Source organism: Nestor notabilis, unplaced genomic scaffold, assembly GCF_000696875.1.
Source record: "Nestor notabilis isolate BGI_N333 unplaced genomic scaffold, ASM69687v1 scaffold13975, whole genome shotgun sequence".
NCBI lineage: Eukaryota > Metazoa > Chordata > Aves > Psittaciformes > Psittacidae > Nestor > Nestor notabilis.
In genome coordinates, this window is record NW_009928992.1 from 1 (window position 1) to 11489 (window position 11489).

The following is an 11489-nucleotide window of genomic DNA, read 5'->3' on the forward strand; positions in this document are numbered from 1 at the left end:
GGCCCCCCCATCAGGCAGGGTCTCTGGCTTAACCACTGCTTGCTTTAGCATCCTTGCGTTGTGTAACACAGGGTAGTCATATCTAGTCTTTCAGGGAAGTGCCATCTTACTCCCATTTTGTAGGACCTGAGGCTTTACATGAGTACGGTGAGCTTGGCAAAGCGAGTGCTTGCCACCTCTCTCCACTGCAGCAGTGTTGGACCCCCTGGCACAGGTTCTGCCCCTGGGCCCTTGCTCCAGTCATGAAGCTCAGTCTCCTGTTTGGTGCAAGGCCAAGAGAGCTGCAGTGGTCCAGCAGCCTCTCCATGTCACTGCTGGGAAAAAAATGCTGTCTCTCAGTAACTGGGTTTCATCACGAGTTTATGTTTTCCAGTCTCCCTGTAGTTAATGTCTGTAGCCCTTTCTGGCCCTTTCCAGGTGTCTGCTTTTTTCACCTGTGTCTCAAGACAACCCTTTGTGTTATCTTGGGCCAAATACATTTTGTAAGGTGTGATTACCACTTTTTGCCCATGCAGAAAGATTGCTTTCTAATTAGTGTTAATCTGGTGGTATGTAATAGTGGACTTGGAAGGGGAACTCTGACACTCGCGTGGGCTGTGCGTGTGGGTATGTTGTGTAGAGGTTATGGGTTTAAGTTGTTGAGGGTGGAGTTACTGTGTAGTTATAAGGAGGTTGAATTTCCCTGGTAATACACTCAAAACCATCTGAGATTACTCTATGAAACATGAATGCTAGCTGCTAAAAGTACCTGTTGAGTATTTATATTTGCAGTTGCAACTTACTTCTTTAGTCATACTTACTGCATTCTGTTGATAAGTATGAATAAAGAAGTCATCAACAATGAAATGAATGATGAATCAGAGATGAAACAAAATAAATTGTTGAATTTTCTGTTTGTGAAGTGTTAAAAGTGCATGTGTCAAAAACGTTCTAAGGAGCAGTGGTTGTAAGTACTGTGTTCTGTACATGGGGGATGATACTAGATAGGTGTTTACAGGTAGTTTAGGAAGGTCTTTTAAGTGTGGGTTAACATTTACAGGATGGTGTAAATCCCTTCCATCATTGGGATGTAGGCCATAGGAAGTCGTAAGTGCCTCTTAGAGGAGAATAGACAGCATCGGACAAGAAGAGGACTCTGAACTATGGAAATGCGGATTTGCAGAAGAGATCTGATTCAGACACAGATACTCAGCTGTGATATGGTGGGAATGTCTGTAAAGTGCTGGTTCAGTTTTCTGCCAGAGAGGTAGCTCTAAGCTGCCTTTTGAAGCCATGGAAACTGCAGGTGTTTCTTTTTAGCACAACAGCCAACTTTTTCACAGAATGCACTATTTAACTTCCTCTGGTGGCCTTGAATGTTAGATGAACTATTTTATGAATAAAAAAGTCGATAGGTAAAATACGGATTTCATGTATTGTAAATTAATTTCACACTATCTCTTTATGAATAGTAGGGTGCTTTGTTGTGTTTCATGGAAGATAGCAAAGAGAAAAAGTAACTGAATTTCTTTGTATAATTTATGTGTCAGGCTTCTGAATTTGGCACGAGAAGGACAACATCAAATGAAAGCAGTGAGCCCTGTGAAAAGAAGACTAAGGTACAACAAATTACTCTAGAAGACATCTGTAATCCACTGAAGACTCAGGATAAAAGTGAGTTTACTGTAAATGAACCTTCAAGCATTTATATCCAATAAATAACTCTTTTATTGTCAAATGTAAATGGTGCTAGTAGAAAACCAGAAAAACGTATCAGTGAACATAAAGTTCATTACACTTACACTTCACTGAAAAGTATTAACCTCACTGTTCTTTTTAAAGAGGGAATTATATTTGGTTTTGTGGGTGTGATGGTGATTTGAGGTGTCATTAGGACACCAACTAGCAATACAGTCTCCTTAAAAACTGTAATGAAAAAATACCACTAGGCTTTTCCGGTATTCTTGGCTGATTTTGTGGCTTTGCAGTTATCCATACAGAAAATAATTGTGTTTCTTTTTCCAATGTATGAAGAAGAATACAGGTGAGGATTATCAATTTTCCAGAGAAGTTAATCAAGATGGTTACCTGCACGATTCTGTTTGGCTGGCAGAAATATTGCACTGGGAGAGGGGAAAGCTTAGAGTGACAGAGCAAGATGATTGCTTTCTCTGCTTACTGATGTCATTCTAATAGACATTCTGTTTTAGAAAGTAAGTTGCTAATATGTTTTTTGTTCTGTTTTTTTTTTTAACTGAAAAAGAACCTCAGAAGTGTGAAAAGCCCCGTATATGTTTGCAAACTCTAGACAGACTGAGAGAATTCTGCAGTGATTCGGACCAGCAATGTAACAGAGACCAGGAGGATAGTTTTCAAAAGAGAGAATCTCTGAGTTTGGAAAAATGTCCAAGTATTATTGGAAAAAGTTCAGAACTGAAAAGCCCTCCTCAGTCCTGGGACACTAGCCCAAAGGTTGCTCAGAAGGTATGTAGAACTCTGGTCTAGTGCTGTGCATATTACTTTTTTATGGTTTAAAACGGCAAGCTTTGGCACAAGATTCCCTTTGCATTTTGGTGTTCTGTTATGAAATAGTGCAGCAGTGCCTAGCAGGCCAGTGTTTCTATGTGGTTATTTTCCTGGAGCTCCTGGCATTGTGTGCTGGATGCCTTCTGAATTCCTTAAGCTGGTAACTTACTACCATCCCAACCATTCAACTTTCATGTGTGTTTTTACTTCTTTTACTTTCTTTCATGACCTTATTTCACATGCTTTGCTAAAGTAATTTTCTGTGTAAAAAGAGATGAGGTCATATTAAACTTGTGGAGGGTATTGTCTTTGTATTTTACTTTATTTTTAACCAAGTTTATCAGTTGATACTGTGATATATGTGAGGAGGAAATTTGCTGTAAGTGAAGCGCACCTTATCAGTGTTGTTCCAAAAGACTGAATCCACCACCCTGCTTACAGTACAGAACAAAAGAAAATTGTAGAGCTGAAGTTGCTTGGCTAGCATAGGCTACATAATGTCATTGTAAATCATAAACCACAGAGACAGTGGTCTCAAAGCCTTAATTCTTAAGAGTTTTAGAAAGTGCAATATATATTTTCCGTGTTTTAGAATAAATTATTTTGGGAGGTCTGCAGAGCTTATGTAGGAAGGGCAGACTGGAGAAGAAACTTGGTTTTGGAGCTTGAGACAGTGAACTGAGACTTCTAATAGAATTGGTTTATTTCTTGATATGCCATGGATTTTTGGAATGTTATTAATTTCTCTGCACTGCAGTGTCTCATCTGTAAATTGGAGTGGTTATTCATCTTTATTTTTATATCTGGCCTGTTTAGGCTGCCCAGGCTTTGCAGCCTGCATGTCTCTTGATCTGAGTTTTGAGAGCTGATGATACAATAGATATTTGATTTCAGCTGAAATGTGTGAGGACAGCTGTGAAGCAAAATCTTTCACTTTCATGACTTTTAAATTCCTTTTAAATTCAAATAAACTGTATTCTGTATATCCTACTTTTGCTGAAGTTCTTGGGGCTATTTAATGCAAGAACAGTCTTTAGCTGTATGGTCAATGTGAGCCAAGGTCTGCAGGGGCGATTGATTTGTTTAATAATTCCTAACTTCTTTTCCATCTACAGGAGGAGTTACGCTGTCACCTTAGTCAGTTTTCTGCATCTTTTAAGTCATATGAAAATACTCAGAATACTTCAGATACAACTCTTAATAAGAGAACCAAAAGCATTTACACTCCACTAGAACTTCAGTTCCTAGAAATGAAGAAACAGTATAAAGATGCTGTTTTATGCGTGGAATGTGGCTACAAATACCGCTTCTTTGGAGAAGATGCAGAGGTAATTTTTTTTTGTCAGGACTATGGAAAGATATTTGCATTATGTTAGTGTTGTACTAGGTGTGTGGCCACTTCAAGAATGAATGTTTTTGAGAGGCATAAATTTGGTGTGGTTTTTTAGTACTTGAAATCAAGATGAAATAGCTCTGCATACTTAAACTGAAGACTATCCATTCTGCATACACTTTTTACTAAATGAGTATTTGTTATTTTGTAGTCATATGCTTGCTGTCCTGCATATTGAGAACTTAAGATGAGGTCCTAGAACGTTCAGATGCATGTTCACATGCGGCACCTAGCCTGATCTGTAGATCTGGAAAGTACTTTGCATCAAACTTAATTTTAAAATTAAAGTTCATAAATGGTTTGTAATGAGGGTTTTTTTCGTGATCTGTCCCAAAATCATTGCTACCAACCTTTGAGCTATGCTGTTTCCATACTGGAGACCAGGAAGAATCTCTGCTTAGTTACTGAGAATTAATTTTCCTGATCAGATTTGTGCTGGTAATTTGTCTAGCTGTTTGCCAGTGCAGTCATAGTCCAGAATCAGAAATATACTATCCAGGTACACAGTTAAGTGTTTGGCTGCAGTTCCTGCTTAAGAACGCTTTCCTTAGTCATTGTACACCTACCTTTTGCCAAGGGGCAAAAAAGCAAATACAAATGATATATTATTATTTTGTTGTTTTTATTCTGTGAAGTATTTAGCTTCCACTGCTGTTGGATAAAGATTTTTCAGTATTATAATTGATCAGCAAGCTTAATAACCGCAGTTAAAATAACTCCTTTCTGCATATTTAGCATTATGGAAATTATTTGTCCCGTTGTTGAGCTGTATTGCAGAATCTGTGTGTATGTGGTGTAGGTGGCTTACCTTATGGTGGTAAAGGTCAAGGTGCAGCATAATAATCTGGCATGAGAAGTCTGTGGTACTGAAGCCTCTGTTGGTGGCAACATGCTGGGACAGGAAGGTGGAGGGGCCCAGCTCTCTGTTATTTTTTTTTTCCCTGTAATGTTTTCCTTTTGACATTCAACTCTTAATTGTAGTTGTGCATCAGTGTTGTCATAGAGATGAGCATAAGTATTGCCTTTTGAATTATTGGCTGAATCTTCTTCCTGTACTTTGCAGATTGCAGCTAAAGAACTAAACATTTATTGTCATCAGGATCATAACTTTATGACTGCCAGTATACCGAGTCACAGACTGTTTGTCCATGTGCGGAGACTTGTAGCAAAAGGATATAAGGTTATTCCTGGCTTTTATTAAATGATGTTAAGTAAGAATAACACTGAAATAACTTATTCTATCAGAGCCTTATTTCAACTGCCAAGTGGGAAACTCATTATCACCTCTTTTTGTGATTAATATGGCTAACTTTCCTTTGTTTCTATATCTGTATTCTGTGGGGTGTCATGGAATTTAAGTACATTGAAGCTTTCTCCCTTTTACAGAAAAGTATGTTTTCTATAACAGTTCTTTCAGGTTTTTTTATCAGACCTTTGAATTTCATAGAGATTTTATGTTATGTTATACTGTGTTCTACTATAGCTTACCATACTTTATTATATTTTATATTACGTTTTATTACGTTTACATATATAATATCCGATAATATCATAGTATAGTATATTATATTGTCTATTACATTATATATTACATTACATTACTTATACATCGTATTATATTGTATTGTATTATATATCCTCTCTCTCTTCTATTCTTTCTCACATCCCTGTTTTTCTTCTCTCAAACCATATTTTTCTTTCTCTTTTCCTTCCTATTGTTGATCCCTGTAATTCTGTTGCTTTCTGTTGATACCTCTGAGGTTTTTTTTTTTTCTCATTATGAGAAAAGGACTGTTGAATCTAGATTGATTACAGCAATCATTCTCTGGCAGTTGGTGAACTCTAGCTAAATTGTTTCAAAACAGGACAAGAAGCCACAGGGTCAGAAGTTGAAAGGGTGGTTGGAAGTGGAAAGAGCGTAAGGAAAAGCAGTGCCTTATAGCCTCATTAGGTGGATTGATAGTAGCCTCTGCCCTTCCTGCTCAGCTTTAATGATTCACTTGCTGTTTGCACATCTTAAAAGATCACCAAATTTCTATAATAGTAAAAAAAATCATTTATTATCAAAGATTTAACTTTGTTTCTTGTTTGTGTGCCTGTAGGTTGGAGTAATAAAACAAATGGAAACTGCAGCACTGAAGGCTGCTGGAGAAAATAAAAGCTCTCTCTTCAGCCGGAAACTTACTGCTCTCTACACTAAGTCTACGCTTATTGGAGAAGATATCCTTTTTCAAATAAATTTGGTTTCAGACTCTAGTCTTTGGTGTATGAAAGGACGTAATTCTAGTCTTACCAGCGTGATGGAACATGACTAGCTAGTAGCTGACATAAAGAGTGGCAGCAGGAAATGCAGTTCTTTTAATTTTATGTGATGGTAAACAACATGCTGGCTTTATAAAGAATTTAATCTCTTCAGGGCTTTAGGTTTGTTGTGAAACAGCAGAGCCTGTGTTAACTGTAGTTGCTTTCTGAAGTCAGAGAGGAGACTTCCCAAGTCTACAGTGTCCTGTAGGTCTTGTCTTCAACTAGATGTTTCACTAAATTGAGAATGCATAGCATTAGTGATTCATGAGGGTGTGAAGGAAGAATAATTAGCTGTCTGGTGTCAACAATTTGCTTTAAAGTGAAAAGGTGCTAGAATCAATGGACTGCTAAAAATCTACCTAGGTAATTAATTCCTGACTGTTACGTGAAAGAGAAAATGAGATAGAAACAGCCTTTAACAAATGAAGCTATTTTATTAATTTCATTCCTTCCAGTCTTAGTTTTAATAATTGCTGTCTTATCTAGCTAATGCTTTGGGGTTTTCTTTAATTTCTCAAACTAGTACTTACTAGATATCAAGAGCTCAAAAGATTGTTAGATTAAAGAGATTGTTAGATTAATACCTATGAGGTTGCACTTCAGTAGATCCACAGGGATGCTGCTAAGGCTGGGGTGACTCTCCTCTGGAGACAGGCTGAGAAAGCTGGGCTTGTTCAGCCTGGAGAAGAGAAGGCTTCCTAAGGGGACATCTTAGAGCAGTTCCCGGTGCCTAAAAGGGCTACAAGAAAGCTGGGGAGGGGCTTTTGACAAGGGCCTGTAGGGACAGGACAAGGGGAATGGCGTTAAAATGACAGTGGGGAGACAGAGATGAGATCTTAGGAAGAAGTTCTTCCCTGTGAGGGTGGTGAGGCCCTGGCACAGGTTGCCCAGAGAAGCTGTGGCTGCCCCATCCCTGGCAGTGCTTAAGGCCAGGTTGGACAGGGCTTGGAGCAACCTGGTCTAATGGAAGGTGTCCCTGCCTGTGGCACGGGGATGGAAGTGGTTGAGCTTTAAGGACCCTTCGGTCGGTGGTTCTATGATGATTCTGTTGGAAAACTGCTAGTATACTTACAGACCTTCTTGTAATGGTTAGCAAATGGATGAAAGCAGGCTCAAGAGTATGATCCAAGCTGGTGGATAGATGTGCAGCAAATTTTCAGTGCACCTAATGCTTCTGCTAAGATCTAGACTTTTGCTTAACTCATTGTCTGCTTTTTAGTTGCCACATGACGGATGCAGTTATTTTTTATTGTTGCATGCATATGGTTTGTGGATATAAAGTCGAAGTGGCAAGGTGAAGCAGCCCATGTGCAGAACGAGCTGCTGGTTAGACTTTTGACATAGCACCAAAATTGGAGCAAGAGTCACAAAATATATTTGAGAAGGACTTAGATCTAGAAGGACATGTGAATAATCCACCAATGTCTGTGTACTCTTATTATTTTTTAACATTTGTTACATGTGAACCCTTTGCTGAAGCTAGATGATTCTCTAGATGTTGAAGATGTAACAACAGATGTCCCTGATAACTACCTCCTCTGTATCTGTGAAAATGGAGAAAACTTGAAAGGCAGAAAGAAAGGTGACATTGTTATAGGCATCATGGTAAGTCAGTTTGTCAGGGGAATCGGTATTTTAGGGTTCATAAGGATTTTTTTGGGGTGTTGTTTTCTTGGGTTTTTTGAGAGGTGGGTGGTTGTCTTCTTAAATTCATAATTGTTCTTTTAGATTCCTTGGGACTTTTGTTTATTGTTTGTTTGTTTGGGTTTTTTTTTTAACAAAGTGCAGTTTAGGTAAGATATCTCTGTGTGAATTGCAATGGCTTTATATTTGAAAACTACAGGAAAGGGCTGGAGCTGATAGCTGAATATTCCTGATACGGTTTTTGCTGCTGAGTCACTTGAAAGCATAGCTGTGTTTGAACCAAATGGAGGGAAATTAGTAGCTTGGATGCTTTACTAACTTTAAACATTTTTAGAGTCAGTGTTTCAAAGCTTGTGGGCACTTTTTTCCACTATGAAATACTGTTCTTTAGAGGAAGAGACAAGCTTTTTTGCTGTTCACGCTTCAAAATTGTCTGGTGAAGATAAAAACCATGATTATTTAAGTTGCAAAACACAGTGATAGCTGAAGACCAGCCTGCTTGTAATTCATTAATTTAAAAGCATCTTGATTTTGCTTGTGTTTGACTGTTACACTGTAGCTGGGAGTGCTAGGATGAGTTTCCAGGCTGAACTGCATGCACCTTCTATAGACTTCCAGTTACATACATGTGCCTAGTAATAAAAGTTGAACAGTGATGGTCTGATGATAGCAAGTGCACATTTACCTTCCTAAGATATTGTTATTTACTAAGACACAATTGTGGTAGTCTTTTGAAATTATTACTGTATCACAGATTTGTAAAGCACAGTTGTGTCTTTTGATCTGCCACTTTCACTAAGCATGTGGGTGCTGTATAATTTTGTGCTATGCACCATGATCTTTGGGCTTAACAGTGTGAGTCACTGAAATACCCCCTGAAAATATTTTTTTTTTTTTTTTTTTAATTTTTTTTAAATTTGACAGGCAATCCAACCAACTACTGGAGAAGTGATTTTTGACAGTTTTCAGGACTGTGCATCTCGCTCAGAATTAGAGAGTCGGGTTTTGCGCCTGCAGCCAGTTGAAATAATACTTCCATCTAGCTTATCAGATCAATCTGAAAAGCTCATCAGCAGTATAACCTCCATGAGGTATGTTCTATGGGAATTTTATTGTTTGGGTTTTTTTGCCTTTTTAAATAATTACAGCATAGCTATTGATGGAATTTAGATCCAGAAGCAAGTATGGATGTCTAGTTCTGTAATGGCCTATTTCAGAATGACTGTAGTTTGCTACTGGGCAGAAAATTCTCCAAATCCCACTGAGTTCTGGGCACTCATTCTTAAATTGTATTTAGACTGAAATTCATGGATTCTGTCTGAGAGATTTGTGCATCTGCACATTTCTGTGTGCATTTACATAGACCTGCTTGCACACTCCCAATGATGTGACCTGTTGGATTTATTTCAGAGCTCATGCACTTTCTTTGTATCAGAAAGTGGCATTATGTGTCCGTTTTCCTTGTTTGTCATAGTCTGAAGATCTCAAAAAGGCATTAAACTGTGTATTAATGTAGAAAGGCATACAAAACTTTTGCAAGTGGTATTTATCATAGAATCATAGAATGGTTTGGGTTGGAAAGGACCTTAAGAGCATCTAGGTCCAGCCCCCCTGCCATGGGCAGGGACACCACACACTAAACTATGTCTTGAACACCGCCAGGATTGGAGCATTCACAACTTCCTTGGGCAACCCATTCCAGTGCCTCACCACCCTCACTGTAAAGAACTTCTTCCTTAGATCTAATCTAAACTTCCCCTGTTTAAGTTTAAACCCATTACCCCTTGTCCTACCACTACAGTCCCTGATAAAAGAGTCCTTCCCCAGCATCCTTATAGGCTCCCTTCAGATACTGGAAGGCTGCTGTGAGGTCTCCACGCAGCTTCTCTTCTCCAGGCTGAACAGCCCCAACTTTCTCAGCCTGTCTTCATACAGGAGGTGCTCCAGCCCCCTTATCATCCTTGTGGCCCTTGTCTGGACTTGCTCCAACAGCTCCATGTCCTTCTTATGTTGGGGACACCAGAACTGCACACAATACTGCAAGTGGCATCTCATGAGAGCAGAGTGGAGGGGCAGGATCCCCTCCTTTGACCTGCTGGTCACGCTTCTTTTGATGCAGCCCAGGACACAGTTGGTTTCTGGGCTGCAAGCGCACACTGAAGCCGGCTCATGTTCAGTTTCTCATCAACCAACACCCCCAAGTCCTTCTCTGCAGGGCTGGTCTGAATCTCTTCTCCACCCAACCTGTAGCTGTGCCTGGGATTGCCCCAACCCAGGTGTAGGACCTTGCATTTGGCTTGGTTGAACTTCATGAGATCGGTACTGGCCCACCTGTCAAGCGTGTCAGGGTCCCTCTGGATGGCATTCCAGTGTTTCATTCTGTTCATTCTATTACACTGTCTTGAACTTGGATACAGGCGTGTGTATTGTGTTGTGAAGTACTGTGGCTGATCATCTGTTTGTATTTTGTGTTCTTGTTTTGTATTTCAAGAGTAAATTTGTTAGATGTTTTCTGTATCAGTTTCACGGTGGAATGAAGCAAGATTAGGATGTAATGTGAAGAATGAAAACATAAAGCAATACTGTGAGCATGTGATGAACTTGCAAAAATCTTGCACGTGGAATTCTTATGAGAAAATTCTAGTTTTTCACTTTTTTTTGATTTTTCTATTCTTTTTTTTTTTTTTCTTTAACCATGCAGCTCTGGGCAGTAGTGAGCTAGCTTAGAGCTTGGCATTTCTGTTCTGAAGGAACTGGTCAGGATAATATTCTTTTATGTGTTAACAACACCGGAGATAAAGAAAGCTAAATAAAAATGAATGTACTACATAAGCGAAGTGTACTGGGGGGAAGATACAAATATCATCACCCTCCCATATTGTAAAGAAAGACAGATGCATGACAGAAAAAATGGATGGTAGGCACCTGACAGATAGTCAGCTCTGTGCATTTCGTACCTCACTTAAACTCTGCCCAAATCATCATCTTGTAGCTTCCTTTCTGGATGACTGAGTTACTTTATCAGTCTGTTCCATTGTCATTCCTTTCCCCAGCTGGCAGTGTAATCCTTCTTCATCCCCTTTTACTAAAAAGAAAATAAAGTTGACATGAAATGGTGGGTAGGCAAGTCACTGGGAGAAGATGTTTCCCCCTCTGCTGTACTCTGTTGAGACTTTCCTCCTGCAGTCCTGCCTCCAGCTCTGGGGCAAGAACAGAAGAGGGATGTGGAGCTGTTGGAGTGAGTCCAGAGGAGGCCATGGAGATGCTGCAAGGGCTGGAGCAGCTCTGCTCTGGAGACAGGCTGAGAGAGCTGGGCTGGTTCAGCCTGGAGAAGAGAAGGCTCCTTAAGGGGAGACCTTAGAGCAGCTCCAGTGCCTAAAGGGGCTACAAGAAACCTGGAGAGGGGCTTTTGACAAGGGCCTGTAGGGACAGGACAAGGGGAATGGCTTTAACCTGCCGGGGGGGAGATCGAAATGAGCTCTTAGGCAGTTCTTCCCTGTGAGGGTGCTGAGGCCCTGGCACAGGTTGCCCAGAGAAGCTGTGGCTGCCCTATCCCTGGCAGTGTTCAAGGCCAGGTTGGACGCAGGGGCTTGGAGCAACCTGGCCTAGTGGAAGGGGGGCCTGCCTGGGGGAGGGGGCTCCG

General features: G+C 40.0%; 1 protein-coding gene across 1 annotated transcript in view; it reads left to right on the top strand.

Annotated features, from left to right (window-relative positions):
- Nucleotides 1–1529: 1529 nt before the first annotated feature.
- The window catches only part of LOC104405941 (DNA mismatch repair protein Msh3-like), a gene marked incomplete at both ends in the record, with an annotated part of 43371 nt that continues 33411 nt past the window's right edge, over nt 1530–11489 (top strand). The window contains 7 exons of the mRNA XM_010014791.1: nt 1530–1653; nt 2243–2463; nt 3621–3833; nt 4962–5078; nt 6001–6118; nt 7662–7807; nt 8771–8937. Coding sequence (XP_010013093.1) covers nt 1530–1653; nt 2243–2463; nt 3621–3833; nt 4962–5078; nt 6001–6118; nt 7662–7807; nt 8771–8937 — 1106 coding nt within the window. The remainder of the gene's footprint in view (nt 1654–2242; nt 2464–3620; nt 3834–4961; nt 5079–6000; nt 6119–7661; nt 7808–8770; nt 8938–11489) is intronic.